At 49.0% G+C, this 12,310-nt stretch overlaps 1 protein-coding gene across 1 annotated transcript in view; it reads right to left on the bottom strand.

Annotated features, from left to right (window-relative positions):
• LOC139228945 (transmembrane protease serine 9-like) overlaps positions 1 to 11,457 on the bottom strand; it is a 128,429-nt gene extending 116,972 nt beyond the window's left edge. The window contains exons 1-2 of the mRNA XM_070860494.1: positions 11,358 to 11,457; positions 8,278 to 8,434 (exon numbers count right to left, since the gene is read on the bottom strand). Of these exons, the coding sequence (XP_070716595.1) occupies positions 8,278 to 8,434; positions 11,358 to 11,402 (202 nt within the window). The 5' untranslated portion in view covers positions 11,403 to 11,457. The remainder of the gene's footprint in view (positions 1 to 8,277; positions 8,435 to 11,357) is intronic.
• Positions 11,458 to 12,310: the final 853 nt, after the last annotated feature.

Genomic DNA, 12,310 nt, shown 5'->3' with positions numbered 1-12,310 from the left:
ACCAGCGGGTGAAGGACTTGGAACAGAGTCTTCAGAAATCAGAGGAGCTCTCTGCTATCCGAGCTGTGGTTGGGGACAACCTGCTGGCCGAATTAGCTGAGGAGCAGCAAGGGAACCGGCAGTTGGAGGAGACCTTACGAAATAGCCGGGACTATCTTGTGTCAGGTCACTGAGGCCAAGGGTAGTGAGGGGTCCCTCCGGGAACAGAACTCTCAGTACACCCAGAAAATTTGGGAACTAGAGAATAAATTAAAAGACGTACAGGCAGCCTATAAAGTGACCAGTAGCCGTGAATTTGCAGATCACAGTCCCTGCCAGGAGAGGATTAAAACTCTCACCCACGCTCTATCCCAGGCAAAGGGGATGGTCGCCCTGATAGGACCTGGAGGGTCCACAGGGGACAAAGGAGAGTATTGGGGGGTAGAGGAGAATCCAAAGGTAAGAGACGCCTGACCACCTCCCGAGGCACCGGTGGTTTGTCCGGTGGGGTACCAGGAGGAGTGGGGCGCGCAGGTAGTAGCATACCCAGGGCTGGGGGCAGGGCCAATGTGTCCCGCTCGGCAGCAGGGATGTGAGGCTCCCGCCGAGGGTCAGTTAAGGGCTGGATCAGGCGACCAGGCACTGTCTGCTGCACCGGGTATGGTGGGACAGCCGGAGGTAGAGGGACCAGCGCAGAAAGATCCTGAACCAGGGCGGATGTGCCCGGTCAGGAAGCGCAAGTACGGTCCTCCACAGGGAAGTGGCCAAGGTTAGGGAGCGCTGGAGAGTGACTTTATTATTCTCCATGGAGTTCAATCACTCAGGGCCATGCTGGCCCATTTGGCCAAACTCACTCGCAGCGGGGACCCGTCTATCCACTTCATGGAGGTGATGCAGGCAGGGGAAATTAATGGGTGCGACGACGCAGAGACAGCCAAGCTGCTGCTCTTCTCTCTGGACAGCAAATTGTACCAGGCCCTACCGGCAGAATGCCAGAGGGGGCAGCGCACATTTACTGAGGTCCAGAGGGCCGTCCTTGAGGCTATGGGCTTCGATGATGGCAGTCCTTTCGAACGGGTCAAAAGGACAAGGCAGCTCGCAGGGGAAACCCCGCAGGCATTTGCGGACAGGCTGTGGGTGGTATACCACGCAGCCTGTGGGGAGCTCCTCGACCGGGCGAATCTTTCTGCGGTACAGACTGGCCGCTGGCTGAGGATGCTGGTGGCAACCTGCTTGCCCCAGCTCAAGGCCAGGGCAGAACTGTGGTTCGATTACCGGGACTCCAACCTCACCGAGGAAGCAGTGGTCACGCAATTGGCACTGGTCCAACGGAATGGAGGAGGGGAGGAGGAGAAAACCTCCAAAGGTCGGGTAAATGAAGTAAAACCCAACTTGATTCCCAAAAGGGAATGGCACCAGGAGGGTGGCTGCTCGTCTGATAAGGAGGGAATGTGCTACGGGTGCGGGAAAGCTGGACATTTTAAAAGGGATTGCAGGAGCCCAGTAAAGAGATATGGGGGGAGAAGACCTTCAGGAGCCGCCCAGAGTGGGGGAAGTGGAGGGAGCTCCTCACCATCCCTTGACGAGATAGTAGCTGCAGTGAGGACAGCGCTGGAGGGGACTGGGAAGGTAGCCACGGCAACAGGCAGGAAGCATCAGCAACCCTGCCAGTACAGAGGCCGTGACTAGCCCAGACCCAGCCTGCATACCTGTGCTCACTAGAATACGACCCCTGGGGACGACCCTGGGTCAAGATGGAGGTTGAGGGTGTATTGGGTACTTACCTTTTGGACTCTGGTGCTTCTAGCACGATAGTCCATTCGGAGGACCCCGCAACCTCACCTCTATCAAACGGGGTGCCGTATCAACTAGTTGGGTTCACAGGAAATGAGAAGGCTGGGTTTTTCTCAGTCCCGCTCGCAGTTCGTTTAGGAGCACTCCAAACACAATGGAAGTGCGTCCTGATGAACTGGGAGCAGGTGGAAAAAGGGTTCTTGGGGGCTGATTTCATCATCACTCGCCAGATCCTAGTAGACTTGAGGAATCACTGTCTATGGGGCACAGTGGGCACGGGAGCAGAGGGAGAAGTCATGGTTATTGATAAGAAACAGGGAAAAGGGACTCTGTGTACAATGAAGCCAAAAGGAGGTTACGACCTGGAGGATCTGGTCGGTAACATCTCGGCCGAGTACCGGGCCTATGTGCAAGCAAATCTTGCAGCATTTGCCATCCATAAACACGATTGTGGGAGAGTCACAGGAGTGGAGGTTAGAATAGATGGGGATCCCATGTCCCACCCGCAAAAGCAGTATGGCTTTCCCCGAGAGGCAGAAGCAGACTTGGAGACAGCTTTATGGGTGTTTTGAGACCCCTAGCCACCCATGTCAACTCCCCGCTTTGGCCGGTTAGGAAACCGGACAATTCTTGGAGGGCTACGGTGGATTATAGGGTGCTCAATAAAAACATCCCAGCTTGTGCCCCCACAGTAGCGGCGGTTGCGGATCTGATAGGGGAAATCCCTGCATCCGCAACCACGTTCACAGTGTTGGACATATCCAATGGGTTCTGGTCTATCCCTGTACGGAGGGAAGACCAGTACAAGTTTGCCTTCGCCTTCTGGGAACAGCAGTATACATGGAGCTGCCTCCCACAGGGCTTTCATAATAGTCCCAGCATCTTTCACCAATGCATGGCGAACTGCTTAAAAGACTTCAGCCAACCACACCAGCTGGTCCAGTATGTGGACGACCTGTTGTTGTTCACAGACAGCAGTGAGGAACACGGTCCACTGTTGGCCGAACTGCTGGTCTTACTGAAGGAAGGGGGTTTTAAAATTAACCCCAAGAAAGCCCAGATAGGTCTAGGAGAAGTAAAATTCCTGGGCCTGACGATAAGGGCAGGAGAAAGGGCCATTGATGAGGCTAGAAGAAAGGCAGTGCAGGAACTCCCTGTCCCTAGGGATTTGTCGGGGGTAAGGTCTTTCCTGGGAATCACTGGCTACTGTAGGGACTTCATCGAGGACTATGCAGCCACTGCCGCCCCTCTGCTCAGACTCCTACATAAGGGGGTCGAGTGGGAATGGGGCGAGGGCTGTGAGGCAGCATTTGTCTGTCTTAAGAGAGACCTGCAGGTAGCACCAGCCCGAGGGGCAATTGATGGGGGGGAGGAAATCTTCCTGGAGGTGGCAGCCAGTGGCGACAGCTTAAGTGCAGTGTTGCTCCAGGAGCGAAATGGTAAGCTGAGACCAGTGGTGTACACCTCCAGGGTCCTCAAGGCCCACTCCAAAACTGAGTCACGGGGGGGGAAGGTAACCAGCAGGCAGACCTTCTGGCAAGGGAAGGTGCTCGCACAGGTCGCCCATGGGACCCATACAAGGCAGGCAGGATAGCAGCAGCAAAAAGCAAGCCAGGGACACAAGGGAGCATAGGGGCGGCTGCGGCCCCGGACCTTAAAGTAGTCCAGATGCAGGATCTGGTCCTGAAGACTGCCTTGGCTGCTATCAAAAAGGGGGAAAAGGCGAAGGGCCCATACAGTGCTGCAGATACTGCTGTGCAGGAAGGCATGCTGTTTAAAGGGGACAAATGGGTAGTGCCGCCACAACACCGGAGGGAATTCCTTCAGCTGGCCCATGAGGGTCCAGTTGGGGGACACCCCGGGCCGGAATCTACCTGGCAACGGGTAGAAAAGGCAGGGTGGTGGCCAGGCCTCTGGGAAGATGTCTGCAACTTCTGTGCGGTCTGTCTGGTTTGCGCTGCAAATAACCCAGACACTCAGAAAAGGAAGGTGTCTATGGGACACGTCAGGCGGGTAGAGGGACCATGGCAGTCGATCCCGATCGACTACATCGGACCCCTACCGGCCGCCCAGGGAGGTTATAAATATTGCCTCGCCCTGGTGGATGTGTTTTCCAAGTGGGTGGAAGCCTTCCCTTGCCGAACAGCTACCACGGTGGGGACTGCAAAATTCTGGTGAGGAAGGTGTTCTCTCGGTGGGGTCGACCTCAAATCGTGGAGTCCGACCGGGGAAGCCACATCACCGGCCAGGTGATGCAGGTCATCCTAAAGATGCTGGGGATAAAAGCCAAATGGCATGTCGCCTACAACCCTCAGTCCTCAGGCCCCGTAGAACACCTGAACCGGACCCTAAAGGAAAGGCTGTGCAAGAAGACGGGAGACTTACCGAACAAGTGGGTGGAGGTCTTACCATTGGTCTTCATGGGAATCCGGGCCAGTCAGTCAAAGAGCACAGGGTACTCACCGCATGAGCTGATGACTGGCCGGATCATGAGAATCCCAGTGCATGTGTTGGCGCCGGTTCTCACCGAAGGGCAGCTTCGAGAGGTGAACCGGGACCGCTTTGTCAAGAATCTGTTTGAACAGCTTCAACAGATTCAATGGCAGGCGGCCAACAACATGGGTAAACAGCACCGTGCCAATCTGCTGCTGCTGGAACCCCGCAGTCACCATGATTGGGAGGTGGGCGACCAGGTGATGGTGAGAAGCTTCGCCCGGGTCGGGGTATTTGAACCACTGTATATGGGACCATACAGCATCGTCGACAAGGCTAGCCCTATGGTCTATGCGGTTCAATTGCCTCACCGGGTGAAGTGGTATCACATTAATCAGTGTAAATTGTTTGACCCCAAAAGAGGTAAAAAAACAGAGGGGACGAGCAAGGGAAGGGAATCAGGCATTGGGGGAAGAACAGGCCCCGGTGGATTTGGAGGCTCCGGAGGAGGCAGCGGGCCCCGAAGCTCTACAGCCAGGGCTGCTTCACTGCTCCTGTAAGGCTATCCCACCACTGGGTAGAGGGTCCCAGCCCACTAACAGAAGTAGGGGGAAAGGCTCTACCATTAGCAAGGTCCGAGGGGAAGCTGAACCTCCCATGGTGGATCAGCTGGGGCTAGCCCAAGAGGTGGAGGAGATAGCATTGCAGCCCATAATGTGGGACTCTGCACCGACAGTAAGGAGGAGTGACAGAGTGCCACAGCCCAGGGCGCCGTGGTCCCCTGTTTACTTAGCTCCCTGCCCCAGACCAAGAAGGCGAAAGACAACGGGGAGGGTGCTCTGTTGCACTAGCAAGGGTCTCCCACCGATTATCCGGGGCTCGGGAGGGCCTTGGACGGCAGTACAAGATTCATTAAGGGGGACTATACGAGTCCCTCAGCGGCGGGCATCCTGGTCCTCCGGGTACGGTCAACCGAGTGGTCGACGACGCCTGTACAGTGACAGGATGTAGCCTGGCCACCCGGGGACGGGTGGCGGTGTAGATATTTTCCCTTCCTGTTTTGTTACTTTGTGTTGTGTGCATATGTATTTAGGTAAGGCAGTGATGGTTGGATACAGCATTTTTGTGTTTGGAACATATTATGCAGGCCGAGCCTGGAGAGGTCTCTCAAGGCAAGGCCATGTTCTTCTTGCCTTTCAGATGTCAACACATCCCTACTGGACGTTAGTGATTCTGGTATCGCTAAGGATCTGCACCAGGCACCGAGGGGACATCAAGGACTCCCTGGTTTTTGGATGCTCCGGGGGCAGAGTGCCGACAGTGACCACAGGAGAAGAGACTCCGGCGGCTGATGGCCTGGGTGATTGGGATCGAACTCCACCAAGTACTCCAACCATAAGGACTTTACCTACGGAGAGGCCTCCATCCCCTGCCCGGAGATCACTGTGGCCACTTCCAGAGTGAGAGTGACAGAAGGCAGGAAGGTATGCCTAACTTGCCAAGGGGACATACCTCTGGGATGGTGGTGGTGGCTCAGAAAGCTCAAGAGGGACGTGGGAGACCGACACTCGGACTGGGAACGTCTGGATAATGATACCTACCGAACCATCACGGGATCATCTGGCGGGGTCACGGTGTGCTGGGAGAAATGGTGGGCGTACGACCAAGGAATTTATTTGTGTATGTGGGGATCCACTCGCATGTGTTCAGAAGGGGTCTCCATTGCTTTCCATGGGTGTGGTGGTCAGGATGCCCGTGATGGGGGCGTCCCCACGACAAGCACCCCTGTACCGAATGAGCCCATCGGTATCGGCAGAGCCCATCAATTGCACAATGGAGGTAATGGCCCCTTACCACATGCCTCCACAGGTAGCATATGTAGGCGGTGGGACATATTGTGTCACCACAAGTGTCCAATGGTATGAACACGGACCGGGAAGGTGGTGTCCAATACCGTACAGCAGCTTTTGCTTTAAACCCAGGGCAGAGGTTCAAGTGGCACACACCAGAATCACACCCATCTCTGAACCTTCCACGATTCACCTCACGGTACAAAACAACCTCAGCCACCTACAACAATATGTCGCCCATTTTGGCTATCCCATTGCTCCACTACCTGAGAAACTTACAGCCCTCCTCCAGGCAGTGGATTTGTCTCAAAAACATTTTTACACCATGGAGCAGAAAACTGAAATTCTAGCAGGGGAGATTGCCCAGATTAAACCCCCAACATGGTGGGATTTGGGGATACGGGCAGACATACCTGCGTGGATCTGGGTGGGATCGCATGCCTTAGTAATCGGCCAACTCCTGATTGTAGCTTATCTGCAGTTACAAGCTGTAAGCTCAGGAGAAAAAGAAAAAGAAAGCAGTTCCTCAGGCTACTACACAGACAGGAGAGCCGTTGTTCAACATTCAAGGCGTGTAAACAAAGCTTGACCACGACACTTAGATGGTTTTGTTATTCCCAGGGATGACTGCGTTTTCATACATGGCCCCTGGGGAGTTTGCAGGGCAGGTTTCTTTGTTTTACAGTTAAGACTGAAATGAGATTCAATGTACAATTACTGCTGTAACCTTAAGTACATATATGTATATTGCTGTCCTATATTGTAACCTGTTCGATTCTGTGTTTGTACCGCGTTAAAAGGAATTACGATATATATCGACGGGATCAGTTTAGAGTTAAATTGGGGAAAGTTGGGCAATTTGGGAGACCTAGGGTTTTCTCACCACCCTGAACTTTGACACACTTGAGTGGTGTCTGACTGTGTCAGATGGGGGATTATATAGGGGAGGACGAAAACCCCCTCATTTTACCCAGAAGGAAAAGGGCTGTGGGATCTGTCTGTGCTGCAATGTGAAATTGAAACCGAGACGGTTTGACCTTGGCAGAGCAGTGATTGGACGGGGGAAGACACCGGAGGGCCAATGGTGGGACAGAGTCAGCCCGAAACATGGGGCTTTCAAGCCAATGGGAGAGCACTTGCTCGAAAATTGTAGGACTGACTCATCGCCATTATCGGGCTATTGTCTTCCCCATGTTTACACTATGGAAGGAAATTATGCAGACCTTCAGAAAACTAGGGAACCCAAAACAAACCAAGGGCCTACACAATGGCTACAGGAGGCCAACGCAAACAACACCAACTCAAACCTTGAGTAGGTTAACATCAGTGGAAAAAACCCGCAATAATCTAAAACTGCTGCATTTTTCAAAATCACAAAGCCCATCAATGGGAAGGATCGATTTCAGCAGGAGAGGCGGACTGGATAATCTGGCTATAAAAAGGGGTTTCTGACGCATTGTGTGTGGTTGCCTGCTCTCGTGATCCAACAACCAGCAAACCTCTTGACACTGAAGGAAAACCAATGTCCGAAGACACCAAAAATAGAAGAAACAAACCACCAGACTGCAGAAGGCACAGTAGTTAGTATAACCTCTGGTCCCCGGAATTCCCAACTCAGTTCGGCCAGGAAAGGTGGGAGGTTGGGCATTGTACTGCTAAATTTGTGTGAAGATTTTCGTTGTGTCCGTTTAGTGGGATTTAGGGGGATTGTTTTGTTGGTGTACTAATGTTTGTTGAGATACACCTTGTCAAATAAATTGGAAGCCTAAGTTCCTCTTGGAATCACCTTGTCTCAGTTCTATTGTATTACATCTCCTGATCGTGAGTCTTACGTCAGAACAGTGTAAAGGAAGCTAGGAGCGCCTCAAAAACGCTCAACTGTGTGTCACAGGCTAGGGAAGAAGCGGTTAGGAGTGTTTGACACTCACAGGTGCCTCACAGGCTAGGCATAAGCTGTGGGGACGCACGAGTCTCAAAACCCCCTTCATAAGCTGTGGACACAGTCTCTTGCAGCACTCAGGGTACCTCACAGGCCAGTCATAAGCTGTGAGGGCTGAAGTACAGAGAGAGAGACCCAAGGCACAACAACACTCCCCGAGAACCCCTTACAAGACAGATTCTGAGAATTCAATACTGCAGAGACTTTTGGATTGTTTCTCAAAAAAATGAAAAGCTAAGGTGCAAAAACAATTGCGTGCAGAGTGTAAAAAGTGACTCTTACCATTTGAAATCTTTTTGTGTACCCAAGTGTCAAATTTTGAAACACGAGTATAAATTCCAGGTTTTCCTTTCTGAGCACATCCTTTACCCCAGCTGGTAATTCCAACCAAATGCCAATCACCTGCCTGTTCACATACCAAAGGACCTCCCGAATCTCCCTGTATAAAAATAGATTAGATGTAATTATTACATTTTTTTCCTAACTTATTTAGCGATTTTTATCCTGAATGGCTCATTGCGTGTCAAAAATGTAATATGAACTTTTCCTTGCCTTGCGTTCTGTCCGATTATAACAGCACCAATTATACCTCGAGTTCCTGAGCAAGTGCACCCAGTGAGGAGTGGTGCTCACAGGGCAGGGCTGGTCAGGAAAACTACATGGCTGAGTTACTGTCCAGTAATTTAACTGGATGGAAAATCAGGCAGTGCTCCTCACTGGGAGCCCGACCAGGGAATCAGCTTTGTTCTCTATAGTGGAGTCGAGTTTCATCTTGATAAAGGGCAAGGTAAGATGTTGGTGCTTACCTGTCACCTTGTTCAAGTATGGTATTTTCCACCCTGCTAACCTTAACAGAACCAACATTTGCATAACAATAATAATTATAATAACTTGTATTTATATCGCACCTTTAACATAGTAAAACATTCCAGCACAACAGTGTTACAAGACAAAACAGATAAATTTGACACCGAGCCACAGAAGAAATTAAGGCAGATGATCAAAAGCATGTTTAAAGAGGTAGGTTTTAACGAGTGTCTTAAAGGAGGAAAGAGAAGTAGAGAGGCGTAGAAGTTTAGGGAGGGAGTTCCAGAATTTAGGGCCGAGGCAGCTGAAGGCAAGTCCGCCGATGGTTGAGCAGTTATAATGGGGGATGTTCAAGAGACTAGAATTTGAGGAGTGCAGCCATCTTGTGGGATTATGAGGCTGAAAAAGATTACAGAGATAGGGAGGAGCAAGGCCATGGAGTGGATGAGAATATTGAAATCGAGGCATTGTTTAACTGGGAGCTGATGTAGATCAGAAAGCACTGGGGTGATGGGTTATCTTGATCTGTTGCGGGTTATTACATGGGCTGCTGAGTTTTGGATGACTTCAAGTTTACGTAGTGTGGAATGTGGAAGGCCAGCCAAGAGTGAGTTGGAGTGAGAGGTAACAAAGGCATGGATAAGGGTTTCAGCAGCAGAAGAGCTGAGGCAGGAGCAGAGGCAGGCAATGTTACAGAGGTGGAAAAAGGCGGTTTTAGTTATGCCACAGATATGTGGCTGGAAATTCATTTCAGGGTCAAATATGACACCTAGTTTGCGAACAGTCTTGTTCACCTTCAGATTAATGCTAGGGAGAGGGATGGAGTCAGTGACCAGGGATCTCAGTTTGTGGCGGGGTCTTCCCAATATTTAATTGGAGTAAATTTCTGCTCATCCAGTTCTGGATGTTGGACAAACAATCTGACAATTTAGATAACAAGCAGGGGTCGACCAAAGTGGCGGAGAGGTAGAGCTGGGTGTCGTCTGTGTACATGTGGAAACTGACTCTGTGTTTTAATTGGGAATTTGGGTCCAACCCACAGAATTTTCTATCCATTAAAATTTGCCACTTTACTGCTGCACTTCATCTAATATTGATATTTATATCAGTACACAGCTTATCGTTGCAGTGGTATCTCCAAGCCATGGCAACAGAAATTGTGGGCTAGGAATCCCAGTATTTTACACAGTAAAATGGAGAATTTCCAGCAGGGATGATTGAGATTTGGACGAGTTGACACCGAAACATCAGCGTTCCACTTCTTTTCAGTGCCCATTAAAGTTTGGCGGAAGTGGGGGTGAGCAGAAGAATTGCCTGCCCTAAAAGTGCCAATTCCATATAAATGACAGCATATAGAAGGAATAATGTTATCCATCAGAAATCCTGTCATTTACGCCAGTGCAGACATAACTCGTGTCTCTATAAAACAGTGCAAGTTTCAGGGGGAATGAAATCTATTAGTTCTGATATAAATTTCGTCAGAATCATAAGAATAAGAGGAAATTTGTCCAAGGGAATTCTTGCAACATTCAAACAATGCAGCTACAATTCCAAAAATAGAACCGACACTACAGCTACTGAAGACCCAGGACAGATAACCAAATAACCATCAATATTTTAATTTCATTTATTTAAATGCCTGGCACTTTGGAAAAATGTAGCTCTTTTGCTTTAATGTAGTAAGGCTAATTTTCGCGGACTATATCAGGAGGCCATTTGTGCTCCACGATTCTAAATCAAATAAGTCTTTTACTTTACTTGTTCTTGGGTCATGGGCCATGATGGTAAGTCTGTATTTATTTCCCATCCCTAGTTGACCTGAGAAAGTTTTGGTGGGTTTTCTTCATTTTGCAATATCATCCAAAAACACGACGTCAGGTTCCATATGTACGCTGATGACACGCAGCTTTACCTCACCCACCTCTCTCGACCCCTCCATTGCTCCCATGATGCCAGACTGCTTGTCTGACATCCAGTCCAAGAGGTGTCTATGACTAGGGGGCGTAGTTTAAAAATTAGAACCAGACCTTTCAGGAGTGAAATTAGGAAACACTTCTACACACAAAGCGTGGTACAAGTTTGGAACTCTGTTCCACAAATGTCAATTGATGCTAAATCAACTGTTAATTTGAAATCTGAGATTGAAAGATTTTTGTTAACCAAAGGTATTAAGGGATATGAGCCAAGGGCGGGTATATGGAGTTAGGTCGCAGATCAGCCATGATTTTATTGAATGGCGGAACAGGATCGAGGGGCGAAATGGCTTACTCTTGTTCCTATGTTCCTGTGTAATAGTCAAGGTCAGATTTTACACACCTGTCTTCCCAAATTTGGGGCAGTACTCAGGCAGCTGTGAACTGCCCATTTTTCAGTTCCCACCTCACATATGTAGGTGCCTCATTTAAATATTAATTTAGGATCGTATCAGCCCTGCATACCAAGTCTTCCCTTTGGACTACAGGAAGTCTGATATTAACCACGCACATGTGACATGGACATCCAGGGTGACTATGATTAATTATTAATATTGTAATGTGAACAAAATTTTACATTACCTGACAGGAGTCTATTTTGCCTTCTTGATAACCAGCACATAACATTTGGTCTGTTATATTATGTTCTGAATAATCTGATTGGCATGTCTCATGGTTTAATATAGGAACATGTGCTTTCATAAGAATCTGAGATAGTTGACCTAAAATGTTCACAACAGATTATTAAAGTATGTAAGAAAGAATTAAATCATTTTAGTGAATATAACAAATCAACAAACTGATTCATTTTATATCAATGCTTTCCTTTACACATGTAACTTTTTAGCCCTGATTTTACATCACAATCCTCTCAATGTTGAAGCGGTAATTGAATGGACAGCAGTGGAAAATAGGTGGAAGAATCTTTTCATCGGAACTCTGCCCACTTTGCTCTCCAACACAAATCTCCCCTTTTCTCTGTCAATATTTATTGGTTACAATTTGTCCATCCCAGGGATATATTGGTTTTCAGCTCTTTTAGCATATCTGAAAGCTCGACTTCAGCATAAGAAGATAAGAACATAAGAAATAGGAGCAGGATTAGACCATTCTTTTACTTTTTATATGCTTATAAAAACCATTACTGTTTCCTTCTATATTATCTGCTAGTCTTTTTCATATTCCTTTTTCGTCTCTGCAAATTTTATTTAAAAAATTGAATTCTGATCTCCCTTCTCACCTCAATACAATACCTACTATATTCCTCAGGATTATCTTGTATTGCTTGGCCTAGATTTACCATTGTTCTCGCTTTAAAGCTTCTCTATATAGCATGAGAACTCTACAATGCAGATTTTGATTCCTGTTCGGAAAGCTGGCAGAATGCATGGGCCAAGCGCCCAGAAGGTGCTGTAGGAAACCAGGTACATTTTAATGACCGTGCCTCATTTAAAAGTAGCAGGTGAGCTGCCTGCCTGAGACAGGTGTCCAGTGAACAGCTCACTGACCTTTGGCTGGCAAATATTGGGCAGCCT

The sequence above is a fragment of the Pristiophorus japonicus genome, chromosome 2, assembly GCF_044704955.1.
Source record: "Pristiophorus japonicus isolate sPriJap1 chromosome 2, sPriJap1.hap1, whole genome shotgun sequence".
Taxonomy (NCBI): Eukaryota; Metazoa; Chordata; class Chondrichthyes; family Pristiophoridae; genus Pristiophorus; species Pristiophorus japonicus.
Note: the sequence above shows the minus strand (reverse complement) of the source record. Positions and strands in the feature narration are given on the sequence as shown.